General features: G+C 45.8%; 1 protein-coding gene across 2 annotated transcripts; it reads left to right on the top strand.

Annotated features, from left to right (window-relative positions):
- The first annotated feature begins 696 nt into the window (after positions 1 to 696).
- ZRANB3 (zinc finger RANBP2-type containing 3) lies at positions 697 to 24,364 on the top strand. Of its 2 annotated transcripts, none has more exons than XM_032962030.2 (21): positions 697 to 1,414; positions 6,253 to 6,271; positions 6,678 to 6,763; positions 8,801 to 9,032; positions 9,556 to 9,641; positions 9,862 to 10,036; positions 10,795 to 10,926; positions 14,000 to 14,119; positions 14,842 to 14,961; positions 15,474 to 15,653; positions 16,463 to 16,612; positions 16,886 to 17,522; positions 17,874 to 18,290; positions 18,739 to 18,842; positions 19,024 to 19,125; positions 19,264 to 19,406; positions 19,899 to 20,039; positions 21,097 to 21,352; positions 21,834 to 22,019; positions 22,692 to 22,823; positions 23,179 to 24,364. In XM_032962030.2, exons 1-21 carry the CDS (start codon positions 1,020 to 1,022, stop codon positions 23,275 to 23,277), a joined length of 3,912 nt encoding a protein of 1,303 aa, XP_032817921.2. In that variant the 5' UTR covers positions 697 to 1,019; the 3' UTR covers positions 23,278 to 24,364. The 2 variants fall into 2 exon arrangements, with proteins under 2 accessions (XP_032817921.2, XP_032817911.2); XM_032962020.2 differs by having other exon boundaries at positions 6,585 to 6,763.
- Positions 24,365 to 24,545: the final 181 nt, after the last annotated feature.

Raw genomic sequence — 24,545 nt, 5'->3', positions numbered from 1 at the left:
GTGCGCAGGTCGTCGGTGGATTGCTAACATCGCATGATCGTGAGATGGCTTGGAAAGGCATTCATCCAGCGGTGGATAGATTACAGCGGATGAATGAAAACATAAACGCTCCACAACCAGGGACACCCACTCAAATACCATCAACATCAAGCGCCATTTGCCACATAGTGGTGGTGACGTCACCACGGCTCTTGTGCCAGGCTAGGTGCACTCCGAGGCCACGTGAAGTGTCAAAGGCTCGCTGGCAGGTCACAGAAAAGATCCAGGTGCCATAGGTTCACTGAGATGACTGACAGATGCACCAACTGTGCCCTCTGCCATACAATTATCACCTGGGGCACACATGCACGCAATGTAGAAAGCCTCCTCCAGCAATGGGATAGACCGCTGCTGATTGTAATCAGCTGATTGTAATCAGCCGCGGTCTATCGATAATTGTCAATTTGCTTTCGTCGACAATAATTGTCGACGAAAGCAAAGCAAAAAACATGAAACGCGTGGATCTCATCCAATCAAAATCCACCTCTGACCCCCCCCCCCCCAAGCCAATCAGATTTGTCGCCGCGGCATAGGAGGGCGCGGCACGTATTCCGTGTGGGCAAATCAGAGGCGACGAATTTGTCGCGCGCAAAGCCGAGGGAAAGGGCCAATCCGGCGAGGCGGCCTGCGCCCACGTGTTGACGCACGTGGGCGCAGGTCGTGTGTGTGGGGGGGGGTTGCGCGGCGCGGCGCGTTGCTAACCCGCGCGGCTCAGGTACGGCGCTTCCCATTGGCTCGGAGCGCCGTACGCGCGCGCGTTCTGTAAGGGCGCGCGTGACTGGTCGAGGTGGTAAATTGCGCGGGAACGCGAGCAGACGAGCGTTGTGGGGCGGAAGTTCTACGCCGGTGCGTGCGGCGTTATCGCCGCTGTCGCCGCTTTGTCTTCTCGCTCGCGGTTTGGCCAACCGTGAGTCGTGTGATAGCGCGCCACTCGCGGTCGGGTTAATACAGAGGCGCGCGCGGGCCACGCCGCCTGCATCATGCTGTCACCCTTGAAGGCCAAGCGCAGGGTGAAGGCGCCCGAGCGGAGCGGAGGAAGCAGCAGCGGGTGCAGGGTTAGAGGCGGAGCAGCCAGGGTAGCTGACGGTGGTGGATTTTGCGTGAGGGGTGATACTCAGGCTAGTGATGGTGGTGGGGGTGGAGGTTCACGTGAAAATGCAAACGCCTGCTGCACTGGTAAAGACGGGAGCGTGGAAGGAGAAGGAGGAGGAGCAGCATCGGCTTCAGGACGGGATGTGGCCGAGAGTGACCGTGAAGACGCAGTTGGCGGAGGCGAGGACTTCCCCGAGTTGGCGGTCCTTCCCGATAAACTTCGCCAGCGGCTGATGCCCTTCCAGAAGCAGGGCGTCAGGTTCGCGCTGGAGAAAGGCGGCAGGTGGGATGCTGCCATAGCTGTCACCTTGAGGTCCATCCGGAGATCCATGCTGAGATTCGTGGAGATCCACACTGAAACAAAGAGGACACATTGGGATCCAAAGAGTTTCACACCGAGATCCATAGGGTCACATTGATAGTATAAAGGGATACACAATGAGGGCCATGGACTTTCACACGTTCAATGAGTGCCAGTTATCGTGTAAAACCCTAAACGGCGATTTGGAGGCACAGTTTGGCACCCACCTGCATGGAAACAATGAGCCTCTTAGGTACAGAACAAGCAAGTAGATTTGTGATGTGCACAACTCTCCTTGCTCCCGTTTTCTTTTCATCAGGACGTGCATCTTGGTCCGTTGAAAGGATGAGTTTCTAGACTCGTACAGGAGATGATTGGTCAATGTCTCAAGTGTGCACATATACTGCACTTGAGACATTGACCATGCATCTCAAGCGAGGCCCCTCCTGAATTTCAATCTAGAAACCTAAGCCAAACAATGGATAAAGAGACGTACAGTGTGCGTGAGCTAATAAGCGATGCCTTTATTTGTATGCGTGTTGAATTAATCGACGATTGAAACAAAAGCCACAGCTCAGCCCTTATCCACATAAACCATGAAGGAAGTGGTCATTGCGAGTTTTTTATGCATTGCTTGGCCATTCAGGATGTGCTTGAGGTGTGTGGGTAGCAGAGTTGAGCAGAGGGCGACGGCTAATGCAGAGAGGATTGCTTCATGCCTGCCCAAACCTCCACATTATCACCAACTCTCGGTATCCGCATGGTCAGTAGTAATTGGCAGTTGTCTCGTTACCTACTGCATTTGCCTTTCCATAAAAGTACTGAATATTTCATTTTTGTCATTGGTTTTGTCCAGAGACGAAACATTTTGTTGGGAACTTGTGCCAGATAATTACCATAGATTACTTTCCCGAAAATTCCAGCCAATATTTACGCCTCAGAACTGGAATACGTTTAGTTGTGTGAAAATAGAAAATTGAAAAATATATTGTTGCACCACTTGGTAATTGAGATCCCAGTTTAAGGGTCTGTTGAATTGGATGCCTAAGATCCCTTTACAGGGCCCTTGTATAAAATATTTCTGATAATCAGTGAGGGGTTTACATATTACTTTTATTACATTATGTCATAATGCTGCTCACGTGATACTGTTTATAGCACACCCTTATTACAGCGGTGTTATTACCTTAATGCACTTTCAGGTCATAGGGCTTTACTGGCAGCTCAACTAGAAGGACGTGCAACACAGTACTACTGTAGTTACACCAAACCGTAAACAAAACAGGACATTCGATCCTGGTATTAGTATTAGCGGGGTATAATTTAAGATTTGTCTTTGGCATACTACTGCACCATATCGCACTGAAGCTGAGTGACGGGAAATACATACTTTATGCACTCAGTTTTTTAAAACATGGAAATGAACACGCAGAAATTAGTCACTGCGTGGTCTGCCGTGTGAGAGAGGCTGCACCCCTGCATTCTAGTTAAACGTGGTGTTGTTTTCCACGTCAAATAAACCCCTTTGATTCTAAATGCAGGCTCTGTATCCGGTTTGAAAATATATCTGTTATTCCAGTCAGGAGTTTATCGCAGAGAAGAAGTGCTGGAGAATAGCGTGTACATTTCTAGCATCAATGTTTGTTTATGAATTCCTAAATGTGATGGGAATCAATGGAATGCCACCGCACGATGTAATTCGTTTTTTGTAGTGTTTTTTTAAATCGAAGTGACAACACATTGGCGAGCAATTAGTGATCCTCGAAATGAATCTCTGCATGTTTACACGGTTACTACTTGCGTTGCCTTTACAACTCCATTCTGCTGAAAAATAACTTGTATTAATTATCTGCATGATTACAGTATATTCATTATATGTGGCGGTTGCTACAATTAATGTTTACAAATATATAGCTTGTCAGTAGATAATACATTGACAAACTGTAGATATCGTCTAAAATCTGAGTTCCGGTAATGTTGTTGGTGGCGGTGGCTGCTTCAAAACAACTAAATATAGGAGGGAAAAAATGTGTCCAATTGTCGGCCCTCCACATGTCACAGGCGGCTTGCGTTCACGATAACAGGCGCTCAGGGGTTACGACACTAATACGTCCCCACTCGGCGCATTCAGTGGATTTTAGTGCTCGCATACACGCACCAGCTTATAATTTGCATGTCATCTACTCGCACTTATTAGTTCTGGATGGCTTATAAAGATGTATGTTCCTAAGGCAGTGGTTTAGTCAATTATAGTTGGAGTTTAATCATTCCCATTCAAAATGCAGTCTGCTTGGGAAACATTGATTCAGGCCAAGTTCATTGAAGGGTGTCCCATAGCCCAGCTAGCTAGCTGCCAAGTATGTGGTAGTTGATAACTAAAGTACTGTACTATACGACCATTTCCTCTCACCGAATCCGTCTACTCTGTAATGTTCAGACAGCGGGTTGCAAGGCAACTCGATTGCTGTAATGATAATATTAATTAAAAGGTACAGTTGAGTTGCATTTGGAAAGTTGATCAAGCACCGTGTTTTACTCGTATAACTGCGATAACGAAGAATCGACATCACATTAATTCCGTAATTGAGAATATGCAAGTGCTTTAGTAACAATAGACAGTCACATTTCAGTTAACGCGAGTCGTTTCCTACTGAATGTACGTGTCTCAAACAGGCCAGTGCGTACAGATTTCTTTTAAAATGGGTTTCCTCAAATAAAAAAAAGCAATTTGTACCTATGAATATTCTAACATGCAGCATTACAGCGAATAACCTTCAGCATTCAATAGAAAATTTACCATCTGTCTAGAATATTTTATCATACTGTATTCTGCATTCCACATTTCCCCAGATTGTGTCAATCCATGTTAAGGCATATTTAATGTGTTTTTTTACATGCATTGTTTAAATTTACCAAATTATTTGACGTGCCATTTTTTGAATCGTGATACCAGGAAAGCTGGCAGTTGAAATTCAATCTTATTTTAAATTTCAAAGTAAATCCTGCCTACCCATTCCAAATCGTAATTGATATTTAATTGACACAGAGCACTTTTGGGCGCAATATACATGGTACTTTATCACTGGGTTTCCAATTACAAGTTTGAGAAATTACTCCACTTACGTGATTACAAGCATTTTTTTTTCAATCGCTTCAGCCCAAATGTTATTTTTAAATACAATATATTTCCTTAAAGTATTTTTTATCAAGGTAGATTTTTTGTAATAATTTTTCTGTCATACATTTTCCGAAACCATCATCAGTATTAGAAAATAATATTATTGTTCGTAGGAGCGCATGCAACTGCCTATAATACTTGCTTGTTATATAAATCAGCCGCAGTGTCAGAGATTAGAACATTTGTCAATATTAATTGCAGTGGCATGTGCGTTGTACGTGTGTGGCTGTTCACCATTTCTCTTACTTTGTGCCACATGGCCTTGTTATTGTGCATATACACATGAGGGTTTTTTGTTGGCTCTTCAGTCGACTCACTACGCAATCAAATGCTTGAATTACATTTGACAAAAAAGAATGCGGTGTATCCACGGTTACTGGAAATGTATCCCTACGTGGGTTCATGTTTAGTACATATGATAGCACTGCACAGCTGTAAAAAATAATTAGACATCAGTGGTGATGAGGAATGCTTCAATTACAGTACCTTTGGAGTAAGATAAAAAAATATATAGTCACATCCTTTAATCTATAAAGCACTTAAACTCCCAAGAGTATTATTTGCAGAGCAGTCATTAAGCACATCATGATGATGTTCCCTGAGTGGACATTTACCAAGTGTACTGGCTACGAGTCCTACCCATTACCTTTAAATTATTCACTTTAAATCTGGCGTCTGTATTTAGAGATCCATATGCATGCTTTGATGCCACCTTTGAGAGCCCCTTACGCAAGAGAATACACAATACATTAATAGTTATGCTTGCACGAACGGGTTGAATTTGCAATAATGTGATATGAAAGGAATAGGTGCTCTTTTGATTTAATTATTAAAGAGCCCTATTCCTTGGCCACAGCATTGAGTTCAGCTCGTTCCTTATCATTAAGCCCCTACACTCAGGGCTGCAGGGTGTTTCCATGTATAATTGAAAATTTAAATCTGATTTATTCATGAAACGGTGTGAACTGGTGAATGGCATGCACGGGTGCCAATGCCAGTGGACACCCTTGGCGCACCGCGGAAAGGGTTTTTCCTGTATAAAATGTAAACATATAAATATAAAAGTAAGCTACAGAGTACGATTGTGCGGTCAAATCCATCACGTCGTTGCTTGGTGCATCCCTGCGAGGGCCAGCTCTGGACATTGATGTATATACCCTGCTGGCAGCAATCTGGGGCACCGCTGCGCAGAGACAAGTAGCCCAACGTGTGAGTGTGCAATTAACCTTAACGGGAGAGAACACGGCGAAAGTGGCGATTCATTTGTTGTGCGGCAAAACATGGGCCCAAGTGGCCGCTAGCAGAAATAAATCTATGTGAATGTCCTCATTCACATTAATTAGTTTTCTATATCAAGTATCATGTTATGTGGTTGCCTTTGAGAGAAAGTGCAACCCTTTGTACCGTTGTTGAAAATATTTAATCACGTTTATCAATAACGATGCCTTAAACGAAAATTATATGAAAGGCGAAGTTTTGGATGGTGGCCTTTCTTCATTACCTTTGCTGGCTTGCTCTTCGCACAACGAAGTTGATGATGCCATCATTCATGTGCATTGGTGATTTCATAAAAACTAATTTTGATATTTTTTTAAAGATCATCGATGTGTTATTGCTCATGTAAATGTTTCCCTTGTCCCAGGTGCATGATTGCTGATGAGGTAAGGTGTGCATGTTATGCATTCTTTCATATGTATAAACCTATTAAACAACTGCATTCTTTAGTAGCTTTATTCTACCATGTCGGGATTTGGGTAAAAAAATATATCTTATTTTGCAATCGCACACATTACATGCCATTAGTTCTAATTTGAGCAAATTTTTCATTTACTTTGCACAATGACAATGCAAAACCTCTCAAAAGCCAAAAGTAGTCGCCCACACTTTAAATTACATCCCTGCTTATTAATTGTTGGTGGCGAATTTGTAAGTGTGAAGCCGGTGTGAGTCTGCTGCTGTGTTTGTCCATGTGAGATGGGACTGGGGAAGACGATCCAGGCCATCGCGGTGGCCTACATCTACCGCGCCGAGTGGCCAATGCTTGTCGTTGTGCCATCATCTCTCAAGTACTTGTGGATTGAGGAGTTGGAGAAGTGGGTGCCCGAGCTGCTGCCTGGGGACATTCACCTGGTGGAGAACAAGACCGATATCCGGTACTGCCAGCAATACACCTGGCTTAAATGTCCTTTTCTTTGTCAATTTGTAATTAATAATTGTGTCTCTTTCCATCGCCCGGTGTTGCCAAGAATTCAATGAATTTCCCTCGAAGCTGGCCACACTCTCATGGAGCAGCTGGCTTTGCAAGAGCATTCAACCTTTGTTTAATTTGATGCACGACTGTGCTGTACTTTAAGTGAATGGCCACAACACATCGCATTTGGCAAAGCAGTAGGGTTCCCAATTGTGTGATTGTGCGGTAAAATGCCGGTCAGGGCCAACTCGGCCCTCGCCTCCCTTTGGGGTATTTAATACTGCACACCACCTGGTGAAAACGCACCTCTCCGCAGGAGACCAGCGGTGCTTCTCCCATGGATAGATTTTTTTCCCGTCACAGTTTCCATCAGAAGTCAGCAGATGTGAGCACTGCTTGGCATTTGCTTTTTCTTTTAATTTTACCGGGTAAGGCCCACTGAGCTATATCACTCTTTTTAAGTAACAACCTGGCCTCAAATGATGGGTCAACGAAGTGGCATATTTTTGTGGACATTTATTAAGAAAAATACTTTAAACGCATGTTTCCAAATGTGGAGGGATATACTGGAGGACCCCGAGAAAAATCCACACAACTACAGGGAGAACTTTTAAACTCAAAATATACAACAGGTGTCAGGGTCGGGAACTAACGTACAACCTTCTGCATACCAGGTGAGGTAGTTAACATCTCGCCACTGCTGCGAATTTGGGGACACTGACTTCTTGATATGCCTTTTGGTACAAAACAAAGAATGTGAAAACATGACCTGGAATGACGGCAATGCAATTCTCTAAACCCTTTAACCCCTTTAAATAGTGTAAAGAGAAGAATGACATTTTGGGTTCTCTAGCAGATTAGGACAAGAGAGATTTATTTTTCCCTTTCCGCTCAATTCTGACACAGGTACGAGGGGTAAGTTTTTCATTTGAGGCGTGTGAGCACTTTTGTCCCCTGACCTAGCTCAGTGGGATCCTCGAATGGCAGGAAATAAATTAATTAAAACAGGGGCTGGTGGCAGGGCGACAACAGATGCCGCCACAGTGAGCGGCTGCCACACTCAATTTGCCAAGCTGAATGTAAAACGTGGTCATGCGAAGGTGGAGTGGATGCATTGAGGTTTTGTGCCTGCAATGTTGTGCTCTATGAAGCTTAATAAGGGACTAAACATTAAAAGTTCAATGTTTTTTTGTCTTTAGCTCAATGGCTAGTGCCTTGGCTCTACCCAGCCTAAAATTAATATTACATGCATGGCAAATTTTGGGTGAGCGCCCTTCTCAAAAACTGGGCAGTATTAGTGACCGAGGCATGAGGATTTCTAGTTTTCCGCTTATCCATCTCTGTCAACACAGATCCTGCTCATTATTTGTGTGGTGAAGTACACCCGTGAGCCACTGTTTTGGAGGCGAGGGTTAGTGGATAGCATAGGTTTGCGAAACATTGACACTGGCGGGGATGTTAGGTGGCTGGGAGATGGGAGTACAGCCAATGGATTTGTGAATCCACCTGTGCACACCGTTGAGAATAATCCCTTACTATGCATTGAAATCTTCGGCTTTCCTCACATGTGCAAACAAATGAAGGAAAAATAATTAATAAGACTGCCTGCAAAAAAAGTGTGGACTCAGATCAGTTTTCTTGGATACATATATTGCATTAATATTTGTGTTTATCTGATTTTGTGACCGAGCCATTTTAAGGTGCACACACATGTCCGTACAGCCCTTTTGTCAAACCATTGTATGTATATATATTTATGCATGTTGAACTTGTTTCTGTGTTGTGGAGCCTATTTGACCAACACTGGTCAGTGGAGGTTGGTAATTCGGGGTGCATAGACGTCCGGAGCATGGTACAGTGCTGTAAAATATTTTGCTTTACCACCCGCTACACACACATGTCCAGGTAACAAACTAAATTGTCCCTGATGTCAAGTCGGACTTTTGCAGACTGCGGGTAATGGTATTTGTCGCGTGTGCGCGCACGTTATGACCAACAGGGCTGTCACAGAGAGCCGAGTAACAGTCCTGGGCTACGGCCTGCTCACCGCTGATGCCACGCTGCTTGTGGAGGCGCTGCAGCGGCGCCGCTTCCAGGTGGTGCTGGTTGACGAGTCGCACTACATGAAGACGCGCACTGCCACTCGCAGCTGCCTGCTGCTGCCGCTCGTCCAGGGGGCGCGCCGAGCACTGCTGCTTACTGGAACGCCCGCCCTCGCACGCCCCGAGGAGGTGCACCTCACTGACCACCTATCCCCTCCCTCCCCCCCACACGCACCCCCCCACCCTAACTTTTTGAATTTATTTTATTTACTTAGCGTGTAAGGATTTACTCTAAATTATATTTGTGTCTCCATTTTTGTACTTGTGGCTCCCTGACCAAGTCACCTGGAATGTACCTGATCACGTCAGAATCTCGACAAGCTAAGCAGGTCGGAGCCTAGACAGTGCTTGGATGTGGAACTATCATGTACGAATAGGTTGTTATAGACATAGGGGCTACGTGGTGGACAGCTGAGGGCAGTGTAGCAAAATCCATTGCTCTCGTGTATTTCTATGCTCCCACGTTTATATTCTCCTGCACCATCCCACGCAGACCAGTGGTGAATTATGGTCAAATAAGCCCCACGACTGAAAGGCATGGGGAGGCCTTCATTCAGCAGTGTAGATTGGTAAAAGATCTGTACATGCAATGTCCTCGTGGTCCCATGATGTAATACTTATCGAAGACTGATGTGGTGTTTTGATTTCAAAGCTGTACATGCAGATTGATGCCTTGTACCCAAATCGGTTTGGCAAGTGGACCGAGTATGCCAAGCGCTACTGCGACGCACGCATGAGGTGAATACTCTTTGCTTACCTTGGCACACGCTAAATTGGCAATTTTATTTTCATTACCCCTTTATGAAACTGTAATGTGATCTCATTATGCCTTCACATAGAAGACATTGACGCATTCTTGTGCCATTGGCGAGCCGTTTATGCACTGCGATGGGGCGAGCGGTGGGAGTTGTGCGCGATCTCGCTCGTGCGAGCACAAACGTGTGCTCTTGCCATCCAGGTTTTTTGGCCGCGGTAATCGGAAGTGGGACTTCAAGGGGGCCTCCAACCTGCAGGAGCTGCATGGGCGGCTCAACGCATTCATGATCCGACGGCTCAAGGATGAGGTGCTTACGCAATTGCCCCCCAAGATCCGCCAGCGCATCCCCTTCGACCTCTCGAAGGAGGCCACCAGGGTGAGTGAAATGATCGTGTAGGTGTTCACGGTAGCGCTGTATAGATCTTGGATGCATTTTCGTGTTATATCCTGTGTTGATCGGCATGATGTTCGACGTTTTGCTACACGTGCTGGGAGATTCTTCAGGAACTGAATTCCAAGGTTGCTCATTAGTTTCATTTTGCATAATATGTTTAACCATTGTTTTTAACCACCTGTGCCATAGAGAAACCTTAACACCATTGAATTATTATCCTTCAGAATTGTACGTTTGTATATATCAATAGATTGCTGATTATATATACAAGGGAAATTTGCGAATGTGTCTGTTTGAAATGTTTAGCATACTTCCCAACATGCAACAAAATTTGGCATGCGGGTAGCTTTCAGACTGTACACAATGCAAAAAGTATAAAAATAGACTTTTGTATTTTGGGGGGGATGGGGGGGCGCAATAATGGATATATTTTGCACGGCAAGTGAGCGGTGACGTCACATCTGTGATGTCACCCGCATGCGGCAGCGTTACGCAGTGTGCCTGCTGACGTCACGCATCCCCCCCCCCATCCTCCGCGTAGGCCGTGTATTAATCCAAGACAAGAATCCAAGTCTCGGGCGAAGCCGGGTAGTAAAGCTAGTTTGTAATAATAACTCGTGAAACTAGGCCACTGCAATATAGCCAGTATCCTCTGAAGGCCGTTGGGGGATATTGTCATTTTCTTTGTATGAATGAGATTTCCCCAAGATTGAGAATGTATGTGCGGGGTGTCACCGCAGGAGTTGAATACGATGCTGGATGAGTGGGAGGCACTGCTGAAGCTTGTCAGAAGCAACAGCTGCCCTACCAGCAGCTTTGTGCAGGTCATGAGCCTGATTACTCGTCTTTTCAAACAGACAGCTGTGGCCAAGGTGAGTGGGGAGCTTATGCGATGTCAGCCTTTGTTACAATAATACAGAATTACTAATGGTCTTATTTACCCTACTGAATCTCAAAACTTTTTTAATGAGGATACTAATTGGGATATTTGGCCAATTCCATATTGATTATTTCCATTGTTTTATTAATGAACTGGATTAAACCCACATGCTAAACAAAAATTCTGACGAATAAATCGGTAACCTACTCACTATACTTGCTGTACAGCCGCCTCCAGGCCACCACGTGTGTCTAGCGCTTGTGATGGTTACATGAGCTACCAACCCTGCCTCTGAAGCGCTGCGCCATGCACGTGCAACGCCGTGCTTCGTTTCGCCACTGTACATTAAGTGAGACAAACTGCCCATTGCTGCCTGGTTTTCTGCCCCCTGCATCTATTGAAGCATATTGCAAAGATGCATCAGCTAGGCAAGCCGTGTCCTGGAGCATACACACTCACTCTTGTGTTGAGTGTATGTGTATATATATTTTTGGGGTCTTTCGGTAAAGTCACGTAGATAGGTTCAAAGAAAATAACAAAAACTTCGACGTTTCGATCGCAACACAAGCGGTCGTGATCAGGAAAAGGGGGTTGGCTTCTAAAGGCAAACTGTTCATAAAGGTTTAAAAATGGGCGTTGCCCAAGTGTCAGCAGCATGGGCGGGGTAGCTAATGTTAATGTAAGGGATTAAAATTGGTGTGCCCCCAGCATGTAGGGGGGTGCTAGAAGGTGATGTAGGGCGGTGCAAGAGGTGATGGTAGTAGTGTGCAATGATGGTGCTGGTGGTGGGTTTCCACCAATTATAGGGCTGCCAGGTAATCATTGGACCTTGCTTTACACACTCACACTGGTGACGGTGGAGGTTGCTGCTAGAGGTGATGGTAGTAGTGGGTAGCGATGGTGCTGGTGGTGGGCTTCGACCATTAAAAGGGCTGCCAGGTCTAAAATGGAAACATTACAGCCAGTTATGACTTAAACTGGTTGATAACGTCCTTCCAGTGATTGCTGAGTTTGTACCCAGCTTCTCGGTTGAAATTGTGCCTATGTCTGTATATATGGATGGCTTCATGAACAAATCTTTGTTGATAGCCAGTGGGTTTGCAAAGTACCTTCGTCTTAGAGAAATGTATTTCATGTGAGCCCACCGCATTAAAAGAATGATCAGCCACGGCCGAGGTATTGGTCCTACCGTGTTTCAGATCTGCCGTATGTTCACGAACACGGTCCGAGACATGTCGCTTAGTTTCCCCAATGTAACTACCGCCGCAGACACAGCTTAGTTTGTATACGCCGGGGTATTGCATGTCAGGGATCACATCCTTCACAGATGGGATCAGATCACGAATTTTAGGTACTGTGTTAAATCGAACCTGGATCTTGTGCTTGCTCATGATTTTGGAAATATTTTTAGTGACCCCTGCTATGTATGGCAAGGTGATGGTTTTGATTGGGTCCTCAGATGGTTCTTTCCCAACGGTTGGGGTGATAACTTTACGGATTGTGTAGTCTGAATATCCATTCGTCTTGAGAGCTTGGTGTATGTATTCCAGTTCATTGGCTAGGCGATGATGGTCGGAAATACATCGAGCTCTATGGTGTAGAGTTTTGATGAGGGAATTCTTCTGGGATGGATGGTGGTGGGAGTCAGGTTTTAGGTAGGTATCCGTATGGGATTTCTTTCCTGTAGACAGTGGCCCATTGAGCCATCTGGTCTCTTTTCGATTAAAACATCCAAGAATGGTAGCTTGCCATTCTTTTCCACCTCCATTGTGAATTTGATGGCTGGGTGTATTGAATTAATGTGGTTGAGGAATTGGTTCAGAGCTGGTCGGCCATGTGGCCAGATGAAGAACGTGTCATCTACGTATCTCTTCCACAAGGACGGACGTGGAGTGGATGCCTGGATGGCGTCTGTCTCAAGTTTTCCATGAAAACATTGGCTACCACCGGAGTTAAGGGAGAACCCATTTGGGTACCTTCAACTTGTTTGTAGAATGTTCCATTCCAGGTGAAGTAAGTAATCAGTAACAGTAATTTCTGACAGCCTCAAAAACAGGTCTAGCTAAAGGGTTGAATTTCCATGATTATCATTATCCTTGATCCCCTGCTGGATGTAGACCTTCCAAACCCATTACTATCTTTCACGATCTTGCAGGCTATGATACATGCTTCAAAAATATATACGTTCAATAAATCATTATAAAATAGCATGATAATGTATATCTGTTTTCCATTCATGGGAACTTAAAAACTATGAATTTGTGAACTATTCACTTTGTTATATTTTTCACATAAGGTGCATGAGCATTGGAAATTTCTGTTTTGGATTTTCTATGGAGAACACGCTGCCAGCCATAGCAATGTGGAATTCAGCCACTGCGTCAGGGATGCCCACAGAGATGAGCATACACCCACACTCTCCTTAACCTTGATTTAATCTGTACACACACGACGGTATACTCTTGATTATACATATTGAGAGGATCTTTTGTGTGTATAATACATTGTGTTGCAGTGAATAGAAACATGTGAAGGAGAAGTCTCCTTATTAATTTAGTTAATACCACAAATAAGATTGTTATTTTATTTTCTTTGAACCTATCTACGTGACTTTACCGAAATACCCAAAGAATATTAATTCCTGCAGTCACGAAAGCTTTAAGTCAAGATTTTTTGCGTGTATATATTGCTTTCTGTAAGATGTCTTGGAGTAGTTTGTTTCGAAAGGTGCGGTGTTAATTCATATAAGCAAATAAACCGAAATGTGCTGAGCACAGTAGAAACACGATATGGTTTGGATGGATGTGCTACCACAACGAAATTAAACAGGTGTAGTAGGCTGCTGTGGGACCACATTGTCAACAAGGGTGCAGGTCAGCACAATCAGTTGTTTACTTTGCTCGAACATCTATGCTCCCTTCCTTCAACAGATCAGTGTAGTGAAGTATGATCAACTAACCCCCATTAGGCGCTTTGTGGGGAGGCCATCATCCAGCAGTTTTAAGGGCTTTGTGTGTACATTTACTGTTCATGTAATGTATTATTGTTCTTATTGTTAATCTCAGGCCGGAGCAGTCAAAGACTACATTAAGATGCTTCTGGAGAATGACTCCATTAAGTTCCTTGTGTTTGCACACCACCTGGTGATGCTGCAAGCCTGCACGGAGGCCGTGGTGGAGAGCAAGGTACTGATTCGCTCTGCACCCCACTCTATTGTGTCTGGTCAGGTGAGGGCTCTGGCCTGCTCAGTTTAGATGGCAGTACAGAATTCATCAATGCCATTACTGTGGGTTGCTGATCTATTCATAGGCTTGTTCTAGTTCCTCCAAAGTTCTTCAACATGAATCAATTATAAGTAAAGTATTGGCCATATATTCCGTCATCCAACATGAGCCGATACCTTGAGTTCCACTTTGGAGAAGGTGCACTGTACTATGTACTCAGCGACCTGAGTTCAATTCCCAGTGACTGCTCATATCATTGGTGAGGGATATCTGAACCTGTTATGGGCACCACCTTCGGCAACCTGTACTGACCAGCGAGGTGAGGTATGGTCAAACAATCCACATTACCAACACGGCATCCTGCAGTGGATTGAGAAATGGCTGTCAATTGTTATTACTTTTTAATATTGTTTCCGCAGTTCAACATTGGTTGTACTATGTATGGCTTTGTCCTTGTCATCGGAATGAGGAATATGTGCTGCTGATTCAGGGCTGGCAATGTAAATTATCACCTACCAGTCCTCGTTTGTACAATGGGTTACAAACATTCTCATATGATAACTTATTTAAACAGTCTTCTGATCCACCTGCGCCTCATCTGCATGAATAAAGGATTATGTTTACTGTGCACAGTGAAATTCCTCGCCTCCGCTCGTGCCGCGTCACCAAAGTGTGTGTTGCAGGTGCGCTACATTCGCATCGACGGGAGCGTACCAGCGGCTGAGAGGAGTCGACTCGTCCACCAGTTTCAAAACGACGCCAGCATTCGCGTCGCTGTGCTCAGCATTAAGGCCGCTGGGCAGGTGCTGGAGTGCGTACGGGCATCCCTGTTAATCCCATCGCGTGGGCCGACCTCACGGCTCGGCTCGTTCATGTTTCTTTTAATTGAGCATATTGTCTGCAATTAATCAATTTTCCATAACTGAGGATCACAATTAAATTCAAGGTTTAAACTTGAATCAAGATTAAAGATTCAAATTATCTTGTTTGTTTTTTGTCTTGCTTGTTGTCTGTCTTATTTGATTCAGCTTTGCGGTAAAAAATGTGTGTAACGTTTGCGTAAATGGGAAATAATTCATACGAAAAAAATGGATGGCTGAAGACCCACCTATGTAAAAAGGCGTTCCCTCCCCTAAGTTCTCAATCTTGTCCATAGAGTATTTCTCTCTGGTTTATTTTTTCTCATTTTCCTCTTTTACACGCATGGCCTTCTTGAGATCTGTTGTTTAAGGATGCCTTATCTAAATTATTATGATTAAAAGTAAGAGCGGAGCATAACCGGTGAATCTTTTGTGTACCTGGTGCTCACCTCCAGGGCCTGACGTTCACGGCGGCCACGCACGTAGTGTTTGCCGAGCTCTACTGGGACCCAGGCCACATGAAGCAAGCAGAGGATCGCGCCCACCGCATCGGCCAGTGCAGCTCCGTGCACATCCACTACCTCATCGCCAAGGGCACGCTTGACTCTCTTCTCTGGGCCATGATCAACCGCAAGGTGCCTAGTCTCGCCCGGGGTGGGAGGGTCTTGCCTTGAAGTTGGAAGCGCGCGTGCAGTTGTCACTCAACGTGAGTGAGTTGGGTTACATTTGTAATGAGTTATAAGTGGGGCAGTTCGAAATGTGATTTAAAACATCATTATTTTGGACGGACGCTGTGCCGTTGCCCAATGTAGATGCGTACGCAGTTCGGAAAATTGAAAACGAATTTCTTTAGAGCTGCTCTTCGTGTTTAGCTCTTCCCCCGAACCTCCGAATAGCACGATTGAGCTGCGTACGGTGCAAAAGAAGTTCAACATACATGCATATGTAATGATTCCCTGCTTTATTGAACGAGTACAATTTTGTAGTTAAGTGAACAGCGGTTGTCCTTCGGAGAGACTTGCCCCCACCATTGGATGTGGAATTTCCACCACTGGCTCAGGGCTGTGAATGGGAGATAAGCAATGCCTCAATGCTCTTTTGAGTAGGAAATCACTTTAATACACACTGCACAATAATCTCAGTTTCCTAGTCATACGGCGGGGAGGTAATCGGCGACGTTAATATCTTCATGTCGAGGTTGCTGAGCCAGTGGATGGCTTGAGGAGGAGCCTGAGGAAAATCTGAAATGCTGCCAGATAATTTTTTTAAGCGGACTGTAGCGTTACTGTGTGGACTGTTGTCTAAATTAATTCCAGGTGCAATGTCGCCAATATCGGTGCTCAAACGGGTGCTGTCGTTCTTATCATTGAGGTCTTAATAAATGTTTGCTGGTAGCGCTTGCTATGAGGTTTCATTCGGCTTAATGGAGGATGCTCGTGTGCAGATATTTGTCACCAGCAGCACCCTGAATGGCCGATTGGAGCAGTTGGGGATGCAGGAGGCAGACACGGACAAGTGCGACTTCCTGAGCCACGCCATGGCCTGGGTGCCCAGTGACACCATTCCTGAGGAAGAGGCCCTTTTCTTTACACAGGTAATAGTGGTTGCTCCGCAGAGGTCCGCCTGTGTTAAACATTGCTCGCCACCCTGCAGAGCTTTTGATTGTTGACTTATATTGTGCATGCAAAGGGACCACAAGTTTGTGTTTCATAGAGAAAATAAGGTCAGCGGTGTGACCTTAGTGAATTTTGTTCTGCATCCTAAATGGCACTGCAGGGAGCCAACAGTTATGAAAGGCGCTTTGAGACCTTGGAGAGAAAAGTGATGCCTAAGAAAATAATAATGCTAAAAATGTGTGTGTGGACAGCGAGAGAAAGACAAGCAGCCTGACATCAGAGGGTTCTTTAAGAAACCAACTACACCCAGAGTGAAGGCAAACTCAGATGGGGGTTGTGACGATGAAAGGGAAAACGGCAGCGTGGACACGGCATGGGATGCGCGTTCTCCCCCGAGTGAAGAAGGTGTCGACGAGCCTGCAGATGGTGACGGTGCTTCTCTGGACGGATTGAGACTCTTATCGAGTGGGAAGAGGGGGGTTCCTGAAGGAGAGGAGTTTAAGCCGCAGAGCAAGAAATTCCGCCTTCCTATTGCGATTTCTCCCAACACTGAACTGCAAAAGTCCAGAACCCCACCATCCTCAGCATCTCCAGCATCCCCAGCTACGACCTCCCCAATGGCATTGCAAGCCTCCCCCCATGCGGGGCAGCAAACTCGCTTGCCTGCTAAGTCTGGTTCTGCGAGCGCTTTGCGCAGGAAAAGCACTACACGACGGAGGAAAGATCCGGCCACCCAGTGCAGGCCTAAGGGGCCGCAGCGAGGGCGCGTGCTGTTGCCATGCGACGATCGCGAGGACGCGCTGGCGGCGTGGGATTGCAACGTGTGCACGTACAGCAACAACGGCCTCATGCTTTACTGCGAGATGTGCAACACGGTCCGGCCCAGCGGTAAGGCTCCCTGCGGCAGCCACCCAAATGGTAGATTCGTTTTCATTGTATGTAATTCATATACAAGACAGATGGTCAAACACAGTAAAAACAAATTATCCGTTTATTCACAGTGCATTCTTATGTTGAAAGAGGAAGGTAGGTTTATGGTATTGTTTTGTCGTCATATTTCAGGGCTTCAGCCCAAAAGTTTTGTACAACAGGATCAGGCAATGTTAAATAGACATGTAAGCGATTCATTCGTGGAACGTACCTTTTTCAACAGAAATTAATTGGGTGCTATTGTTGTTCATTCTAATTTCATAGTTTCATCTTAATCTTGTTTTGCACTTTTTACAATCGTTGCTGTAGAAAGAAAAACTGATGGCGAGCCTGGAGACATCACCGCTGGAAGAAAAAAAGACGGCACAGAGCAGGCCCCGAGGGGCACGCGCAAACATGCAGCGCCATCCCCCGGAAAGTCTGCAGACTCTGAGCCACGGGCATGTTCGCAGGCATGGGGAGAGTGCATATCCGTGTCGGAGAGTGACGATGATGAAGATTCCGTTGCCTGTCATCGACTCGTTGTTGAAGACGAGGTCGGGCAGACGTTGGATCCTGTCAAGCCCGAGACGGACGGTCATAGCTGCCTGCCGCCGACAGTGGTGGGAGAAGCGAGCAGCTGTGCTGAGGATGGGCTGAGTGGCCAAGGAAGCAAAGCAGGAGTCTCTGTCGCTGCTGGGGATGATGCAACCCAGCCAGAACCCACAAGCATGGATGTTGAGAGAGGTATGTTTATGAGTAATGCTTTTGCACCACTACAGTTAATGTTAGCAAAGGCACCGTAACTACATCCCCAATGCATTGATCATTTTTTCTAATATTTGTTTGCCTTGTTATAACAGTGTTTATTTTATACCAGCAATTGTCAACGGGTTTTTTGCATTAATCCATTGGGTGACTTAGTTGTAGTTGTAGTAACCCTGAGTGGACCAGTGACGCAGGTGTTCATGCACTGCACTGAGCAGTGCATGAGCCAACAGTGAAGTATGGTCACATTCAACTCCCATGACTGATACTGCATGACGAAGCCTTCATCCATTAGTAGAGTGACAAAAGCTGTAAATTATTGTAAAATCTTTCAACATGAGTCATTTACACGGACAATGATTTCAATTTGTGTCGCTGTGGAGTGGCTAATAAACGTTTCTTGGTCTCCTTCACTTCCCTCCACCAGGCGCTGCGGACGGAGAGGATCCGTGCCAGGTGGACGTGCCTACATTTGACAGCTTCATGTTCTGTGCCAGCAGGAATACGGACCGTGTGTTCCTCTTCACCACGGTGGGGCCCGGGGCTGAACAGCTGGCGCTTTTTTCCACAAACACCCCTTTATATTTACAGTCCTTGATTTACATTGGGACGAGAAGGCTTTGTTGTTCCTGCTTTACAGTGATAATATACTCCCAAAAGAGATATTTAAAAGGATGGTGGGCTGCAGTTATTTTCTGTTTTCTACCGGCAGGATGGGCAACCCCTCCATTGTAACTTCATCCCTCTGGACATTAAGCTGGAGAACTGGGATGAGCTGCCAGACATCCTGCAGCACAAACGCAACCTGGTTCTGGTACGCCTGGGAAATTATAATTTTTTTACTTTAGCCATCCTTTATTTGAGCCTGTTAATTGGGCCCCTGCCAAAACTGGTCCTCGTGTTTTCTCCGCGCTGTGACTGTTTCTCAAACGTGGTGGTGGCGGCCTGGCAGGTGCAACGGTTTGTGCGCGAGTGGGACGCCCTCCCGCCCATGAAGCAGCGCATCCTGCGCAAGAGTGGCCAGGTGTTCCGCAGCCCCGCTCTGGCTGTGGAGGAGATTTCCGTGGGCCAAAGGAAGCAGCACTGCACCAAACGGTGATGACCAAACACACAGCAGAGTTGCCATCATTTGTTCTGAGCCGTAGGTGGAACTTCACCTTTACTATGGCAGAGACGAGTCTGTCCATAGAACAGCTGTTGTTGACCTCTCGCCAAGTGGTGCAGTCTCATCAGGCGGTGGTCTTTTTACTGACCCCAGAGGAAAGATGGGCTGCGTCATCTTTGGCTTATTTTAAAATTTGCGAGCTCATAATTTCTGCTCTGACAACTGACCTACATCCCAGTCTTGATGAGCAACATTACCAAAATAGTGTTTGCTATGTCTAAACTAATTATACATGGACTCAAGTGCCAGTGTTTTTACACGAGATTTGTACTTTGTTGAACATTTTGACAGCATAATTTCATGTCGGTCCTACGAGATGCTCGCCGCTGCCAAGAGTCTTTCTGCCGAGGCGGCGGCGTCATTGTGTGTCGAATTGTTCTGCTGGCATGGGCCTCACCTGGGCCGTGCTGGCCCTGCGCTAGGTTCCTGAGCAAGACGGATGTGGCGGAGCGAGCGCTGACCACGGCCAAGCAAGAGAGCGGCAGCGTGCGGCTCGTGACCAAGCCCGGGGTCAAGCCATTGGACAGGAAGCGCGACCCTGAGCCCACGCACGGCACAGAGAAGTGTGTGGCCCCGCGCCACAGTTGGCATTGCCGGACTTGCAATGTTGAAAGGTGGTGGTGGTGCACATGAGCAAATGCATAGGCGTTACCTTGAATCGTAATCAGAATATTGGAGGAATTCGATGAGCTATAAAGCTCTTTTTCACAGATGTCCAGTCCCGGGCAGCAAAGAACGTTACAACAACAAACAGTACAAAACCATGATAGGAGTGCAAAGTACAAGAAAGGTCAACAAATCATCCAAACACATACAAATACGACTAAACCATCCCCATCCTACCAGACAAAGCCCACTGATGTATTAACTTATTTAAAAAAAAAGACCTGGCTACAAATGATAGCTCAACAAAGTGGCGTATCATTTGGACATTTATAGTAGCAAAATAATCTAAATCGTCTAAACGCATGTTTCTAAATGTGGAGGGAAAAACCGGAGGACCCGGAGAAAAAATCCACACGACCACAGGGAGAGCATGTAAACTCCCTCCAAATATATGACTGTGAGGGTCAAAGGTAAGGGAACTCTGTCCTGCACCGCCGTAGGATCACCCTCTCCCCTCCCGCTTTGCTCGTTAAGTTCATATCAGAGGGATCCTTTGCGTGTCCGCAGTGAGGGCACTCACAGATTGCTTTTTGAGATGAAAAATCTCAAAACAGTCAATAACACTGCCTGCGAAAATAAAAAAAATATCAGGCTACATTTTTTCACAGCATACGGAGAAGGAAGGGTCATTGCCCTAGCATCGTCAATTATATATTTCCTTTTAAGGTAGTGTTAGTGAAGAATGTGAGTTTTTTTTATGAACTGCGCTTGTGCACCATTGCCAACGCATCATCACTAAATAATTATTTATTTAGATGAGCATATTACTTTCTGGGAACATAATGGCATAGGTGCACAGTCATGCAATTTCTAACTAACCAGAAAATGCTGTATGGCGATTAGCTCATAGATTCGGTGGATCAGCCCAACATAACTCTTCGCGAAAGCAATTAGGTCAGCTTAGGATACATATCAACATGCTGTTGCTACTATGCCCTCGGTGATACACAACAGGGCGAATGCTGATAAGAAAGTGCCTCAGTCGGCGGCGTCCACCATCCCCGACGCTCCTGGCGTTGACGAGGTGCCCAGCGTGGGGTTCCTGCAGGCTGTGGATGGCTCTGGGCGGCCGCTGTGCCTGGGCTGTTCCAAGCCGACCCAGCGGGCCTCTGCCGCAGCAGGCGCTGCTGCGGGATCAAACCCCGGCACCTCGGCTGCTCTCACTGGCGCCGCCGACTGGGCCACACGATTCTGCTCGCGCGCCTGCCAGGTGTGTGACGTCAGCAGCGGATGAAGGCGTTTTTAGCATGGAAGTAATAATTGCTCATCCAAGACTTGTTTTTCCCAGGATCTTACGTGAAATTATTGGCATGCACGGTGATTTTCATATCAAGTCTTATTTTTGTGGACAAATACCAAAGTTCTGTGCACTTGGAAAGAGAACTTGCAAACTCTAAACATGAAATGAGTCTTCAAATAAATAAAAATAGTTACTTATAGCATACATAGACTTTGTAAAGAATATAAGAATATATTCTACATGGGCTCTCCCCTGGTTCATTGCAGGGAGTTAATTACTTGATCAGAAGGGGACTGTTTAATCAAATACAATGTAGATGATGATTCATGGTGAACGCCTCGCTGCCCTCATCGCTACCACATTAGCACAATTTTTGCCTCGCATTTGTTGGCCGCCACCCCTCCCCCCATCTCGCCGCTCCCCCCGCATCTACCTCCGTTTTCCTGGGCAGGAGGATTTCAACCTACGCTCCTACAACAGCTGCGTGCGCGGGGCGGTGCGCGACGCGGAGCACGGAGTGTGCCGGGCGTGCGGGCTCGACGCGCAGGAGCTATTCTCGCGCGTCCGCGGTACCCCGCGCCCCCAACGCAAGGCCCTGCTGGAGGCCACCGTCATGGCTGTACTCTCCGTGGAGCAGGTGGCGACCACGCACACATGGACGCCCCCCTCACACCTCCCCCCCCCTGCCTCCGCCTCAACTCGGCGTTTGTTTGTAATGCCACTCAGTCCTCACCGCGATGTAATGTACGCAATTTGCACAGAGGGTTCATAATGGCCATTACAGAACGCTTAGCCGACACTGCTGATGATCCTGGGTTGCAATCTGGGTTTCAGCCAGCAGTGATTAAACCAGTGTCCCAAGTTTAGTGAATGTATGGTCTCAGCCTGGTTTTGTATACCGAGGTTTAATAGCAAAATTGGGATTTTAACTTTATTGAAGGCTTTTGAAAATCTTGCTTGGAATGTCATATGAGGAGAACACTCTTTGCACAGGGTATTTCAATACGGTAATAGGTGAGTGACTGACTGAAGTGACTCAAAAAGTAGTTCTGTGGTTCCCTCTTTCAATGGCCCATGCTTTCACACCATGATCATTTCAGACAAATCAGTTCCTGTCACAAAACGCCATCAGAATCAGCGTTTTAAAAAATATAATTGGTGATAAAATATATTTTTAGTAAAGTACATAACTTTACGTATTCAACACCACCTTGGCGAATGTACAAATATAAAGTTAAGTATTTTTGTATTCCTGATTATGATGTGACATGCCCGTACACTTGCCCCTCCCCCGTGCAACTCACAACAGCTGAATGAGATGATCCGGGAGCCCAGGGCTGGCCAATTCTGGCAGGCTGACCACATCCAGCCCGTGTGGAACGGCGGTGGGCAGTGCCACCTGGACAACCTGCAGACATTGTGCACCGTGTGCCACGAGAAGGTGTGGTGTCGCCAGCAACCCCTGCCACGCCACAGCCTCTGCTTTACAATTGGCGCACATGTTTGTATACATGTTTAGATTCATAACTTTGGGGGTTGAGTGATTGCGCCCTGGGTTATTGCACGACGATATGAACCTGGCGACTTAAAATTAGTTGGGTATTGTCTTTCTCTCTGGCAGCACCAACCATGACGCGTATGGTAATTTCGCATGTCAAACAGCATTGCCTTAACCATGCATAAGTCTGAATACTTTTCTGCACACTGCTCTATGGGTGACTTTGCTCCATCGATTAAGTATTCTGACTCGCAGAACAATCGGTAACAATGCACGTGAACTGTCTTTGCTGTCGCAGAAAACCAACAAGCAGGAGGTGGAGAGGAGGCAGATGGTGAAACGGGCGAAAGCTGCGCAATACGGGGCCGACATCACGCTCTTCTTCCAGAAAAAGTGACCGCAAGCCGGGACCTCGGACTAACGGGGAATCTCGACGGGAGGGAGTTTTGGCACCTGCTAGTGCGGTGGTGACTGCTACAAGCCAGCCCCTGCCATTGCAGCGCACGCGAGGACCGGCTGGTGGAGTCCATGTCACGGGGAACGATATTTGTTCCGTTTAACAGTTGTAACATGCAGAAATTGCTGCGTCTGATTCTAAATAACATAAAGAATGTCCTTTATCTAGCACAGCCACCACTGTGCCTGAAGAGTCGTTGCCAGGAGGCTAATGGTTATATTTTTGGACAGTTATTGAATATTTTAGCATGTAGGAGGGAGCTGAAGTACCTGGAGAAAATTCCCATAGAACATTAAATACCTGAATTATCTGTAGAGGGAACAGATGTACTGTATTTTTCTTACGGTTAGGGTATAAGATATTGCACTGTTAGAATACATTCTAGACTTTTCTTCTTTGGTTCTTTCGGTAAAGTCACGTAGAATGAGAATAAAATAATAAATTGATAAAATAAAATAGATGCGCATGTCTGGAGGACAGTCTCGTCCCTTCACCTGATGAAGGCCGCTTGTGTTGTGGCCGAAACGTCGTGAGAATATTATTGTTATTTTATTTTATCAATTTCTTATTTTGTTCTCATTCTACGTGACTTTACCGAAAGAACCAAAGAAGATGAATCCTTGCAGTCACGAAAGCTTTAAACCGAAATTCTAGACTTTGTTCATTTACAGTTGTATTTCAAAGTGTTTAATTGTTATTGTGGGGCCCTGTGCTTACCTGCATGACCGCACACGCAGCTGAGTATTGCTGCCTCCAGCAATAGGTGGCCACAGTGAGTTGTCTGGAACCATTGTCAATTCTGTTGTAACATTGCTTCATTGTGTACTCTGCAAACATACACTGGAGGCTGTTATATCGTCAAAATATGAATTCGGGTCTTGTCGAACCAATTAAGAAAATAGTATTTTTTTACAAATAGGGAACATTTGCACAAATGGGCAAATTCTATATCAATATTAGATGCGCATTAGCTGTACCCTCGTGTGTTTTGTAACATAAAACATTTTTGAGTACATTTTCTGTAAAATTTGTTCTCAAGTTGTCTTGTCTTTGCAATTCGCATTTTTCATCCCTTGTCCAAACAATGTTTAATAATGTTTTGGCCGACCACTATTACTCTCCCTACTTGGTATAAAGTGTCCATAAAATTTCAGGTTATGGTCAAATAGAATTTTCTATCTTATGCAATACATTCATTTACAGCGTTT

The sequence above is a fragment of the Petromyzon marinus genome, chromosome 2, assembly GCF_048934315.1.
Source record: "Petromyzon marinus isolate PM22_M1 ecotype Great Lakes invasive population chromosome 2, UKy_Petmar_22M1.pri1.0, whole genome shotgun sequence".
Classification (NCBI taxonomy): domain Eukaryota; kingdom Metazoa; phylum Chordata; class Hyperoartia; order Petromyzontiformes; family Petromyzontidae; genus Petromyzon; species Petromyzon marinus.
Note: the sequence above shows the minus strand (reverse complement) of the source record. Positions and strands in the feature narration are given on the sequence as shown.

Excerpts from the sequence above, each read along its gene's own strand:
- ZRANB3 (XM_032962020.2), top strand. The coding sequence starts at position 1,020 with ATGCTGTCACCCTTGAAGGCCAAGCGCAGGGTGAAGGCGCCCGAGCGG. Across the intron at positions 14,120-14,841 it reads AGGCCGTGGTGGAGAGCAAG|GTGCGCTACATTCGCATCGA; the intron begins GTACTGATTCGC and ends TGTGTGTTGCAG. Across the intron at positions 15,654-16,462 it reads GGGCCATGATCAACCGCAAG|ATATTTGTCACCAGCAGCAC; the intron begins GTGCCTAGTCTC and ends GCTCGTGTGCAG.